Here is a 13,860-nt window from a genome sequence, read left to right as displayed (position 1 = left end):
GCCCTGCCTACAGATCTCTGCCCCTTCAAGAGTGGGCACAGACCCACCTCCAGCCTCTGTGATCCCTGCTTGCCCCCTCTAAAGAGACTGAAAAGCCTTATTTGGTCTGACTGGGAAGAGGCAGCGAAAGAGACCTTAGATCACCAGTGTCAGCCCCAAACAGGAAGGTAGAACCAAAAAGCCGAACAACCCAGCCCAGTGGAGTCCTTATTAAAACTCCAGAATGAATGGCCCCTGCAGAGGGTGCCTGCACATTAGCTTCCTGAAGTTAGAGGAATGGCTGCCTGCAGATGTGTAGGGGTGCCGGCTATCAGAGCATTCACCCAGTGAGCTCAGTCATTCTCAAAGGGGAGAGCAGGGAGTATGAGACTCAATTTGGATAGGAAGAAGCAGGCTCAGCAGGATTAAGCTGCCTGCTCAAGGTCACAGAGCTGGGCAGGAGCTCCTGATACCTGGCTGCACAGCTGGAGACTTTAAAAAATACAGAGGAATAAAAACAATCACAGGGATATAAAGTGCAGCATAGGGAATATAATCAACAATATTTTAATAATGACGTATGGTGTGTGATGGGTACTAACCTTATTGGGGGGATCACTTTGTAAGTTGTATAAATGTTTAACTGCTATGCTGTACACCTGAAACTAATATAATATTGTATGTCAGCTGTGCTTGCAAAATTAAATAAAATAAAAAATACAGATGAGCAACATCCCCACAATTCTGATCTAATTGGTCTGGGATGGGTCCAGGCATTAGAATTGTATTAAAGCTCCTTGGGCAATTCTAATGAGCAGCCAGGGTTGAGATCCACCGACGTCAGCCAGTGAAATGAGGATGAGCTTTGGAGTGAGCCCCACGTGAGGTTGGGTTCCAGCCCTATTCAGTTTGTGGCCTTGGGCAACGCACTTAATTTCCCTCAGACTCAAGTCACTGAGGGGTTACTACTGCTACTTCACAGAGTTGCTGGGAAGAATGACAGGGAGGAGATTTGTAAACTTCGTGGCACACAGTTCCTGTCATGTAGTTGGAACTCAGCACTTGCTATGGGTGCTTCCTCAGCTCTGCGCGGACAAGGCTAGAGCAGTGACTCCTGGGAGGCTCTAGCGAGGCTCCCTGCAATTGCTCATTCTCCTGTTCCCTGGTGTGAAACCCATCTCTGATTATGACTCTTTAATCAACCTCTCTCCCCTACCCCCTTTCTCTCTCTCCAGGTGCCAAAGGTGACCCAGGCCCATCAGGCCCGCCTGGCCTACCTGGGCCCCCCGGCCCTCCAGGTCCCCCAGGGCCCCCTGGAAGCAGAAGATCTAAAGGCTCTCGGCAGCCAAACGTGTTCAACGGCCAGTGCTCAGGTCACCAAACGTGCCCCAGGGCAACTGTCTTTTCTGCTTATGTCCCAACTCTTGGGCTTCTCCCAGGTTTTGTGACCAGATTTTTTAAACAGCGGGAGGAGATGTTGTCCAAAGTGAGAGTTTTCTCTCGCGACATGTTTATGGAAAGCCTAAGCAGTCTGTCCTGGGAATGAGGACCGGTGGCAAGTTTAGAATTCGGCCTCCCACCCTGTTCCCTCATCCCTCTCCCTTCGCTTATCACCAGGCTATTCCTCTTCCCTGCCAAACCCACCATCCTTCTCCCCTGAAATCATCTCGAAGGCTACGCTGTGCACTTTGGAGCGTGAAGGGCTCGACTGATGCTTGAGGAGATGGGCAAGTTCAGTTGGGTAAATGCCCACAGCACTGCCACTGCCACTTTGAGTGCTAACAACGTGCCAGGCCTGGTGCTAAGGGCTTAGTTCATTTAATTCTCACAGCGATCCCAGGATATATGCATTGTTATTGTCACCAATTTATAGAACAAAATTGAAACCTCCAGTTGCTAAATAGCTTGCCGAAGGACACTCAATTAGGAAGTGACAGAGCCAGGATTTAAACCCAGGTGTGTCTGTGAAGCCTCTGCTCTTAGAGCGTTTTCCTTTCGGAGATGGGAATTCACACTTTGAGACTAAGCCAATCAAAGGCAAGGAACACCTGATCTCTGGTAGACCAAGAGGACTTGTTCTTTGGCCAGTTTGTAACAGAGGTGGCCACAGGATTAGAAATCAAGAGCCATATTAATGGGAAATACTTCGAGGGTGATGCTAAAGCTTCTCCTCAAAAGCGGTGACCTGGGACCTACTCACCTACTTGGGCCATGAGGAGGCCCAACTTGATGCTGTGGCTTCTGTGGCAGAGAGGGCCCTGATCGAGTGTCCCTCACACTTGCTGTGGATTTCACAGCCACTTTCCTAAACCGTCTTTAGTTCTGTTCGGTGCTCTATTCTTTCTGGAAGGCATTTAGGGGGCATGCACTCAGCTGTCAGAGTGGGCGAGTATGTGCTTTCAAAGCGCACACACACACACACACACACACACACACACACACACACTAAATGGGGCCTGATTACAATTCTGCTCAGCAGTTAGCTGCTCATATGCTGGTGTTCAGCACCACCCCCTCCATTAGCGTCAGCCCTTTGTTCAGCTTCCCTCGGAGAATGAACTGAGGGGCAACCTTAGCCCGAGAGGAGGGCAGATCTGACTGAGCTTTGTGGAATTCGACTTTGCTGGGCTCTGTCAGCCAGTGACAGTGGATGCCTGCAGAAGCACTCTCCTCTGCCTGCCTGTGGACTGAGAGGCTGGTGGGCAGGAGTTGGGCTCGAGTTGTGAAGACTGCTTTAAATGACAGGCCATTATCTTCCACTCTGCCCCCTAAAAATGAGACCTTGGCGGCCAAGCTTCCTGCATCTGACCTTGACCCTCTCTCTAGCCAAATTCCATTTCTTTAACCCCTTTCCTGCCCCCACAGCTTTAGAAGCAGGTTGGCACAACAGGAATTAAGGAGAGCCTTTTCTTCAGACTAAGAACAGGAGGGTTTCCCTGTCCCTTTCTTGTGCAAAGCCCAAGTTCCTAAGTAGAAACTCCAGATGAAACTCAGGGGAAATGGTGGTGAAGGGCTCAGATGTTTCTGGGCCGGGCTGCCTCAAGTCTCTTCCTCTGTGATTCCTCCCCCAGCAGTCCTGGAAGGAGGGGTAAAGTGGGCCCCCACTCATAAGGCTGCTCCTCACACCTCTACATGGCTTCCTTGAAAGTGAAAATCCTTCCAGAACAATGCAGTCATGATAGTAATAATAATACCACCTGCCCAGAGAGACCAGGAAAGTGTCAGGAAACCTCTTTCCCTCTGATGGCTGAGGGCTTGAATGGGCTGGCTCAGGCCACTTTTCCCCCTTTTACTGAAATCCTCTTGGCATCGTACCATCTTAGCAACTGTAGTCACCAAGCAGGGGGAAAATTTGTGTGTGACTTGTTTAAAAGCAAGCAACCAGAAAACTTGGTGGGCCTACTGTAAGGGACGCTTGGGCCTAGAGTGTGTATTGAGGTGGGGAAAGCGCCAATGATAGAGTTACACAAATCTCACTGTGCCAACTGCATGCGCTCTGATTATTGTTGTTTCAGGTGAGACATGTGCTATCCCCAATGACGACACCTTGGTTGGAAAAGCTGATGAGAAAGTCAGTGAACACCATTCCCCACGAGCAGGTACAGAAACAAAGCACCCTATTTTGAAATTCAGAAATTAAATACCTTAAAATCATAATTGGCGGGCGAGTAACTTTCTCCTCTTTTGGTAGAATCCACAATCACTTCCATTGGAAATCCAACGCAAGTATTAAAGGTTACGGAGACATTTGGGACTTGGATAAGAGAGTCTGCTAACAAGAGCGATGAACGGATCTGGGTGACTGAACATTTCTCAGGTACTTTCACTTGGCAGGTGGTCTGTATCTGTTGTCATGGTGTCTTTCATCTGTTGCCTACCTTCAGGCTGATTCTCTTCCTGTGTGGCTGAAATCCCTGCTCATTGGTGTAACAACTGCTCTCCATTTTAGAAAGCACAAATGAGTGGGCAGAATACTTTTCTCCTTTGCGCACACTGATGGCTCATGACTGGGCACCCCTAATGTAGCTTATCCAGTTTTAGGCAAAGTATCCAGAAGGCAACAACATAGCATTATGACTGATGGTCTCATAAACCTCAAAACCATAATGGGGAAGAAATGTCAGAGACAAAATCTCTTGCACTGTTCATCTATCTCTGAGGTTGGCACCCCCAGGAGAGTACTTTTGGCCATCTTCTCAGGTATTTGGTGGACAGAAAGCCCAGGGGAAAAGGTGAAGGGCCATCTTGCAGAGACATTGCATCGGAGCATGATTCTGGTCATACTGCCCCAAAGGCATGTGGTCAGGAATTGCTGGTCATGGTAGCAGTGATCTCATTCCAGAAAGGGTCTGGCCACACTCACTGGTCAGAGCAATACTGAGATATGCGGCTTCATATCTTTAAGGCTAACTCATCAGCTGGTAGTGACCGCCCAGATTACCAGCTGAGCAGCATTCTGGGGCTCAACAGGAAAGAGAAATAGTAATGTGAATTAGCAGTGGCTGCTGTGGAAGGCAGGAGGGACTGAACAACTGCCAGGTATTTGCTATTCGTAGTATAGGCCTATGTCAGTCTGACACAACATTTTATAAACAATCTGGAGTGGGGTTGGGAGGGGGTGACACGGTTTTCCTGGGAGGGGCAAAGCTGACTCTGTGGCTACTGCATTTGAAAGGCCCTTCAGAATCCATAGGAGACAAGTGGACTTTTGAGTTTGGAAATCTGAGACTCTTCAAATTGGACAAGGTCGCTTGCAGGACATCTCACTCCAACTTGCCCCCTTTTCACCTTTCTCCACTCACTCCCAAGCTGTGACTGCCAGACCAGAGCAATGGTAACAGCCTTTCCCTGGCTTCCCTCCTGCAGGCATCAGGGTGAAGGAATTCAAGGACCAGCCCTCCCTGCTGAATGGCAGTTACTCGCTCATCCACCTCCCGTATTATTTCCACGGCTGTGGGCATGCCGTTTACAACAGCTCTCTCTACTACCACAAAGGAGGCTCCAACACCATAGTGAGGTGAGTCCCTTGGGGCCCCGCAGCACCTTCTCATGTGTCCCAGACATCACCTGCAGTGTGGCGCTGTGGTTATCCATGAGCTACGTGTGTTTCTATCACTTTTTGTCCCCAGGGCCTAGCACACAGTCAGAGGTCAATCAGGGTTTGCTGACCGAATGAACCACAGGACATGAGAAGTGAGTCCTATGTCCCAGCCCCTGCCTGGGGTCTGCATTTATTGCTGGTCTGGAGTCAGGTCAGAGCCAGACAGAAGTAGACCAGAGTGGGAAAGAGTGCAGCTTTCTCATCCTTTGAGAAAAGAACCAGAGCTACCTCTGGCAGGAAGGTGTGAGATCCCGAAATCAGTTTTGTTCTGAAAATCTTTGAGTGTGAAGAATTTCACATCACAACTGAGATCATTGTCAGAGGCCTCTGCCTTCAGATTGATCTGCCATCCTGAGGGCTCCCTCGCCAGGCCACCTCTGCTTTCCCAAGGGGAAGGGAGCTGGTCACCTGGGTAGCCTGTGCCCAGGGCAGCAGCCGAGTCTTCCTGGCTCCCCACATGAATTGCTGAAGTTTTGTCATTATGGCTCAAGAAGAAATCAAGTTCTGGGCTTTAGAGGCAGAAGCAGGTCATCTTGGGCAAATCAAAGCAGTGAACTCAGTTTCGACTCTTCCACCTACTCCCTCCATGGGCTTGGACGAGAGACACCACCTCCCGTGGTCTCCACAGCCTCAGTAGCAATAAAGAGGTGGACCAGAGCCTCTGCAGCCCTCTAGCTGTAGCCCTGTTTGAAACAACAGTCCCAGTATGACGAAAGCCATGGTCCTAGGCATTCAAGACAAGAGACAAGCTCCTTGAAGGAGGCCTAGGATCCTTCTCCCTCCCGCCTTCTTCAGCCTCAACACCCTCGTTGGCACTGGAGCGCTCCGGTTAGGGTGGGGACGGGCTTTCTGGTATAACGTGCAGTTAAACCAGCCACATGAGACATGTGTCAGCTGTGGCTGGAAATGCCCTCTGCTTTGCCTCTCAGCGCATCATCTACCAGCCTGCCCCAGCATCCCAACACGTCCCCAGCAACCTCATTTGGGCAAGAGTCTTGTGCTAACAGAAAAGGACAGCGGACCCACCTCCTGTTCCAAAGTCATCATTTCCCAGACATACTCCTTCCTCTCCATTTCTCATTTAACCCTGTGGCTCCCTGTTGCCATTTATATAGGGCTTTTACATGGGGGTGAGGTGGTTGGGGAGTTCTGGGGTGAATGAGCCCCGGAAAGAGGATTAGCCCCTTTAAGAATGAGTCTTCTAGTGAAGCTAACCTTGCGTGATGCACTGGTTCAGAGACTTGTACTGAGGCCCTCTCTGTGCCAGGCCACAAGCTGGGAGCAGAGGGAGAGACACACCGAATCAGATCCTTTGTGTGTGGGGAGACGAGCCTCATCAGGGACTGCCGCTGCGCTGCCGGGTGCCAGTACCAGGCAGGGAGCAAACGGCAGTCCTGCATTCCACGCGTTCAGGGGAAGGCGAGCCCCATGAACTGGCCTGGGCAGGAGGGCCTTCTCAAGCCCTCCCTCTTCTCTACTTTCTCTTCAAACTTACGTCAGGGCTTCTCAGTTGGCTTCAAGTTTGTTATGCTTCAAGGCATATCCCCAGATCCACACGCTTCACGTTTCTTCTGCTGCTCAATGGCACCCTCTAGTGTTTTCCTTTTCTTTTAGCCCATGTCCCTGAATTTTCATTCCTGGAATCGGGTACCTTTTGAATCATAATTCACTTTTTGATATGGTCTAAATTTGGAGTTGGTCAAATAAGGCAGCCTCCAGGAGCTGAGGGCGTGGGACTCCATGCCGTGGCCTCATTGATCCGGTCACTTACCAGACAAATAAGCTGACTTCACAGCCATGACTTTGCTACATCTCTTCCAGCTGGTGACTTTCTTCTTCATTTAGATTGCTGTAAAATTTTTGACTTAAAATTCCAGCATGGAGTGGAGGAAGAACCCCCAAGCTTGGAGTTAGAAAACCTAAGTTCAAACTCTGGCTCTGCTACTTATTTGAGTCTTCCTAAGCCAGTCACTTCTTTTTCATGTGCAAAATGAAAGGACTGGACTAGATCATCTTTTGCAGCCTCTGCAACTCTAGGAATCTTTGAGAGGGCATTTCAGGAGGTCAGCAAACACCTGAGGATTCTTGAGGTTAAGGAATTTCCCTGGGGTCACATGGCTAATAGGTGGATACTGCAAGGTCCTTTACACTCCTGCTGCTCATAGCACTGGGATGGACCAGTAGTACGGCTGTGACCTGGGAACTTACTAGAAATGCAGAATCACAGGCCCCACCCCAGTTTAATAAAGGAGACTTAAAAAACCACCCTTGTCCACAAAAGTCGTGACTCAAATCTACTTTTTTTTTTTTTTTACACATTTCAGATTTGAATTTGGCAAAGAAACGTCCCAAACTCTGAAGCTTGAAAATGCCTTGTATTTTGATCGAAAATACCTCTTTGCCAATTCCAAGACTTACTTCAATTTAGCTGTAGATGAAAAGGGCCTTTGGATTATCTATGCTTCCAGTGTGGATGGCGCGAGCATTCTTGTCGCCCAGTTGGATGAGAGGACATTCTCTGTGGTGCAACACATCAATACCACGTACCCCAAATCCAAGGCCGGCAACGCCTTCATTGCCCGAGGAATCCTCTATGTCACGGACACCAAAGACATGAGGGTAACATTTGCCTTTGATTTGTTAGGAGGGAAACAGATCAATGCAAACTTTGATTTAAGAACTTCCCCGTCTGTTCTTGCCATGTTATCATACAATATGAGAGACCAGCATTTATATTCGTGGGAAGATGGCCATTTAATGCTTTATCCTATGCGGTTTTTTTCGGCTACATTCAACCAGTGACGGGATGCATTCTGTTCCCCTCAGGAAATTTCAGTTCTCTGGCACCATTTCTATCCCAACAGAAAACTATCTTTAAGGGTAGCCAGGTACTTGGCTATCGTACTCTCATGACATGAGTGTGATGCTCTTTAAATTCAGATTCTTTAGAGGAAAATAACAGACTGGAAGTCAAAATGGCTGAGATTTGCTGATTCCTCCAAAAATTAGCTGGGCAAGTTACCTCTCCCTCTTCAGGCCTTGTTTTCCCCACTGGTAACATGAAAGGGCTGGCTAAGCTGATGGGTGAGATTTTCTCTACCTGTAGGGAATTCTGTGACTCTTGGCTATTGCTGCTCTCACCACTTTTCTATATTTGGTCTTGGGTTTTGGTATTTAGCCAAGTGAGGAGCAAATTGACCTCTGAGCTGATCAGCCGGATTGCTTGAGCAATGAACTCCTAAATGCTGACTTATATTTGGTGACTTGGGAAGCTGCACTGACCCTGTAAGGCTGCTGAGGTACCATGTTACCTATAATTTATTACCCTTCTCGGCCTCTGCACCTGCAACCACAGCACCGGAATGACTATCACCCTCAGCTTCTGATTGCCGCTCCAAGATTAGCAGAAGCCAGGAACAGCTACACACCCAGGTGTCCTAATGAAACACAAACAGGCCCTTCCAGGTTCCTATCAATTTCTGACAATGCTGATTTGCAGCTGTGGGTCATAAACTGGCTTCCGGTCTCACTGGCTTTTTCTACCACAGCTATGGATCCACTCTCCATAGTAAATACTGTGTGCGTGGGCCTTAATCTAGCTAGAACCGTGGGAAGTACTGTGCAGTTTTCAGAAGAGAGGCACCATGTGGTTATTATCTAGACCAGGGATGGGCAAACGCTGGCCCGAGGGCCACAGCCAGCCCATCAACTGTTTTTGTAAAGTTTTATTGTAACACAGTTACACGCATTTGGGTGTGTGTTATATAGTCTGTGACTACTTTTGCGCTATCATGGCAGAGTTGAATCATTGCAAGAAAGCTGAGTAGTGGCCCATAAAGGCTGAAACATTTACCCTCTGGCCCTTTACAGCAAAAGTTTGATGACCCCCAATCTAGCATATAAAGGGAGCCTGACTCTTGGAAGGGCTTACTCACCAGAACCTATTTGTTATGTTTTGTTTTGTTCCAGATCAAGAAGTGGTCATTTAATTTTTGGTAAAGGGGAAGGGTGAGAACAGCATAAAATTAAGGGACCTTCCTAAAAGCAGTTAGTGAACTGTCCTTTCCCTAGTATAGTTTCAAAGGATGTGATCTGGTCCCCTTGAATGCCAGGAGAAAATCCAGTTTAACTTGCTCTGAAATGTCTTTGTTATGTGTATTTTTCTGCCAACTCAGTACTTCAAACATCCTTCACTTGGCACTGAAGTCCAGGCAGGGCCACTGACAGTAGAGAGGAATCTAGAAAGTTACTAGGGCCCTGCAGCCAGGAAGGAGACCTAAGGGAAGTCTTATGCAATGACTTTTCAGCAATTTGCCTTCACTGGATACATGTGTATGCTGGGGAGAGCTTCTGAAACTTTCTGACTGGCGCCAAATCCATTCTCACTGAACCTGAGTCCTGGTTTTATACTTTATTAATAGACAATTATTTTAAAACTTAGGGGAATGTACAGATTCAAATATTTAAATCTCCCCACCCCTGAAAAATACCTAGGCAGCTATTAGGGAATTTTTTGTTGTGTTCTCAGAATAAGGGTATTTGAAACTTTCCCTCCCCATCCCCAAATTTTTAATTAGACTGGTTGTTTCATGTCATCACAGCTTTTTAAAAATACTCTTTTCAAATTCATGTTTTGTAAAAAAGTTTCATGTTCAAGATCAATGTATCTAATGAATGCTAGTCTCCTTTTAAAGTATTGAAACAAATGTGTTGCTGTTGCTGGATACCGGGGACCTGGATATGAATATAATTTCATAGTAATAACCATATGAGCAATAGTAATATAGACAATACTAATTGTATGTATGGTAGCGACCAAAAGAGGTTAGTTATTAAATCAGCACATTAACACATATTCCTTTTAGGAAAAAAGTTTTAGAAACCCATCTTGCTTGATATCTGAATTATCTTGATTCCTTAATTGTGGGTAAGGAATCATATGCTCTCTACTGGAAGAGCTTATACTGGGATTTTTTTTTTTTTTCCTATGGCAGTGTAATATATAAGGACAACTGAGTTTTATCAAGGTTTAGTGGGTCATTTTATAATATGGTTGAAAGTTTGTCTTTACAGAGTGAAAAGAATTAAGATTTTACTCATTCTTTCCTGCAAGCAGTAGTTGATTAAAGAAAAAAATAGAAAAGGTTTGGGCTCATTGTAAATGTTTCAGAGTCAAGATATCATTTTATCAGTTTCCACTATCACTTATACCAAAGTTGCTTTAAAGCACTTTTCCAAATATCTGCACTTCTGATGTCAGAATCAAACCAGATAAGTCTCTAATTCTTTTAGAGAGCTTCCCACTAGAAAGTAAATAAAACCACACCTCCCATCCTCAAGGGTAGGTTGGACCCTATTTCAAAGCATTTTCTTTCAACTGATAACATGTCCTATTGAAGCTGCAGGTGGTCATGGTCTCAGCGTATCACCAAACACAGGTGTTATGACAGAGAAAGAGTTCTGGGGCGAAAGTTTTAAAATGAGGAGTTCTGATCTCAGGCACCATCGCAGTTTTATTACCTTCAAGGCTGCAAGGTGAAAAGTCGTGAGACTACAATTCTTGAAAACCCACGTGTCATTTTCCAGCTGCAGAGAGCAGGTTTTGGCTAAAATGACTATTTGATGTTAAACCATCTAAAGAGTAAGTTTGTGATAGGGCTTTTTCATTTTCATCCAGCTGCTGACCTTGTGTGTCACGTTGTTAAAGGCCACAATTTCTAGTCTGTAACCACAGATTCTGAACAATTCTGAACAACAAATAATGATGAATGTTTCTTTTTTGGTTGTAATTTATTTAACTTTAGTCAATAAAATAATCATCACTGAATACAATCACATATTGAAACAAGTGTATTGTTATATTTTTACCTCTTGTTAATTTACATGTAACATTTAAAAGAAAAAAACAACCACCACAAACAATATTGTGGTAGAATTATATTGGTTGCTCCTGTTGAAACTCTTGCAATTTGCTATCTCCTTCTGAATACTGAGAAATCATGACATGGACTATGTTTTCTCTATAGAAGATCATGAAAAATGTAAAACTAATAACTAGAACTAGATATACATAGACATAAATGCAATGAAGATTCGCTAATTTATTGGCATAGGCGAGGCAACTGGAAAGAACATTTGGGGCTAAAAATGAAAAAGTACAAATTTAAAAAACTGGATTTGTGTGAATTTGGGCAAGTCTCTTAATGCCTCAGAATCTGTTTCTTTTGTAAAATGTGGGTAATAGGATTACTTAACCTCCTTCGGTGTTTCTATGTGAAGGGAGAAATGCTCTGAAAAATACGTGATCCTGAATAAATTACAGTTGTTACTTTTTAGTTCATCCCTACAGGGAACCAGACTGACCCTCTTGTTCTTCTGGATCCAGCATCATTTCTAGCTGCTGCTCTGATTAGCTAGTAACACTTGACACCACAAAAAAAGATGGTCCCTTAGTTATACAACAAATTTACAATAAAATTGTCCCCAAATAATGAAGGAAAAAATAAATAATAAAAAACAGTTCAAGAACCTGCTGCCTTAACCTATAGCGCTTCTTTATAACCTTAACTAAAAGTGTCTAGTGGGTGGTCCAGGCATGCACTGCTGATGATGTTTGTCATTAAAATACAAAACAAAAAGAAAAGTCCACAGATAAAATAGTAGTCTTGCCCCTTTACTTGTACCAGACTGTGCATGTGATGCTAAGATATCCAATCTTATAGCCATTCACTGTAAGATTTAAAATAAGAATGAGATGAATTTGTCACACTGCTTTTCCCTCCAAGCAATGTGCTATGATCAGCCTCAAAACCTTAAGAAGTGGTGGTTAAACTACTTCTAAAATCTAAAACAAAACAAAAAAACAAAAAAAAACTAATTATAAAATTGCTAGGTTCTTGTGTCTAGCAATCTGGCATTGTCAGTGTCCCAAATTCATTTGCCAAGAGGCCACATTCATCACCACAGGATTACAAAAGATCAACATAAGATGGGACCTTTATAGACCACCCAGTCCAACCCTCTCATTTTAAAGTCTAGGAAAGAGGTCAGAGAAGATGAGTAATTCACCCAACATCACAACTTAAGAACGAGCATCAAGAGGAGACACTGTTTCCTGACTTTATGATCATGTTTTCCGCCTCCCTCTGCCATTTCCAAAGGAAGGAGCTAGTACTTGTAGTTGGAAAATGATAATAATTAACTGCATACATATTTTTAAAGGCATTCCTTTTTTAAAAGCTGTATCTAGAGGAATAAACCCAGCCTAGTCAGGCAGAGAACACACCCCAGCAAAGAAGTTGTCAACACAGGCATACCAATGATTATGTGCTGGGAAGTAGACACACGTGCGGAAGTCCAGTACCAGTTGTTATTCTGAAAACTACCACTGCCAGTGGACGACCCTTCCAGGCTCAAAGTTCTAGAGGCATCAAAGCAGCTAGTGCTCGGTGCTTACCATCTATATGCCATGTCTCTTCTAGGCAATTTCAATTTGTACGCGATTTCACTTAATCCTAGAAGTTCAAATGGAAATGTCCTCAAATATCACCTGTTCTCTCCCCTCAATGTTTTAATGCTCTCTACAAATGTAGGGGACACTCACTACTATTAGGATTCCACATCAGGAAAGACATTTTGCCCCTGGTGCTGGGAGTGCTGTCAGCACACAGCCTTCAGCTGTCTGCCCTCCAGGAACTGCCTTGGCTGCAGAAACCCACTACACCCAGGACATGCCCCCTCATCCAATGACTGCTCTATGCCTGAGTATAAGGGCTTGGACAGCTTAGCCCAACTTGTAACTACTCTAAAGGGCCATTCTAGTGTCAGCACTCCCCATGGTTCAGCCAAGTGTGTCACTGGGCCTACACTGCAGCTGATTTTTCCCTCTGCCTTTCCTGCTCCTTTCTCCTCCCTTCCACAGGCATTGAACTAAGAGCACTCTTTATTGACATCTTTCTGGCTAAACTCCATCTCAGAGTTTGCTTCCTGGGGAACCCACCCTGGTGTAGGATTGCCAGATAAAACACAGGATGCCCAGCTAAATTTTAATGTCAGATAAAGAACAAAATTGTTTTAAAATAGAACTACATCCCATCTATGGCATATATTTATACTAAAAATTATTTATTTGAAATTCAGTTTTAACTGCGAGTCCCGTATTTATATTTGTTAAATTTGGCAACCCTAACCAGATGTAATCCCAGAAAGAAGCCACTGAGAATGAGTTTGGGAGCTGGATCATTTACCACCCTGTTTGTAACAAGGATCCCATCGCTGGTACCACATTGACCACAAACAGCTGAATGTTGTGTTTGTGAATTACGGAGATGTTTGAGAACTACGGAGGAAGAGGGACTAAAAGCATAATGAAATCAGATGGTCATTGCTAAACTTGATTGACCATCTGGAAAAAGATAGGAAAAACCTGAGAGCAATGAGTTGTTAACTGAAAACTACGTGGCAAAGCCCAGGGCCTCCTTAATAGCATATAAGAGGCTCTCATCTCCCGTAGTAGAAGGCCAGAGAAAGCTGAGGACCAGACGCAGGACTTGAAGATGAAAGTGGACGAGCTCCCAGTAAAGGAAAGTCACTCTACCAAGGTAAGGACCTGGCCAAGGAGCTTGGGACGCAGCCATGTGGGGTAGGGCTATCTGGGTGGTCCGCTCCTAAGATACAGTTTATGTAGTGTTTGTGGTCATTCGGAAATAAAGGGGAAATTTAAGGATGCGTTAAATCAAGCTTGTTGGCAAATGTTTTTCTCTAAAAGGCCTGATAATAAA

General features: G+C 45.2%; 1 protein-coding gene across 3 annotated transcripts in view; it reads left to right on the top strand.

Annotated features, from left to right (window-relative positions):
- GLDN (gliomedin) overlaps nucleotides 1–10,928 on the top strand; it is a 59,890-nt gene extending 48,962 nt beyond the window's left edge. For 2 of the 3 annotated variants that reach the window (XM_074327745.1, XM_074327744.1), the window contains exons 6-10: nucleotides 1,215–1,352; nucleotides 3,495–3,578; nucleotides 3,671–3,796; nucleotides 4,846–4,996; nucleotides 7,405–8,029. In XM_074327745.1, coding sequence (XP_074183846.1) covers nucleotides 1,215–1,352; nucleotides 3,495–3,578; nucleotides 3,671–3,796; nucleotides 4,846–4,996; nucleotides 7,405–7,882 — 977 coding nt within the window. In that variant the 3' untranslated portion in view covers nucleotides 7,883–8,029. Of the gene's footprint in view, nucleotides 1–1,214; nucleotides 1,353–3,494; nucleotides 3,579–3,670; nucleotides 3,797–4,845; nucleotides 4,997–7,404 lie in introns of all 3 variants that reach the window. The other variant, XM_019730649.2, reaches the window with a different exon arrangement.
- Nucleotides 10,929–13,860: the final 2,932 nt, after the last annotated feature.

This window comes from Rhinolophus sinicus, linkage group LG03, assembly GCF_036562045.2.
Source record: "Rhinolophus sinicus isolate RSC01 linkage group LG03, ASM3656204v1, whole genome shotgun sequence".
Lineage (NCBI taxonomy): Eukaryota > Metazoa > Chordata > Mammalia > Chiroptera > Rhinolophidae > Rhinolophus > Rhinolophus sinicus.
The sequence above is the reverse complement of the archived record's forward strand: the minus strand, read 5'-3'. Positions and strand labels throughout refer to the sequence as shown.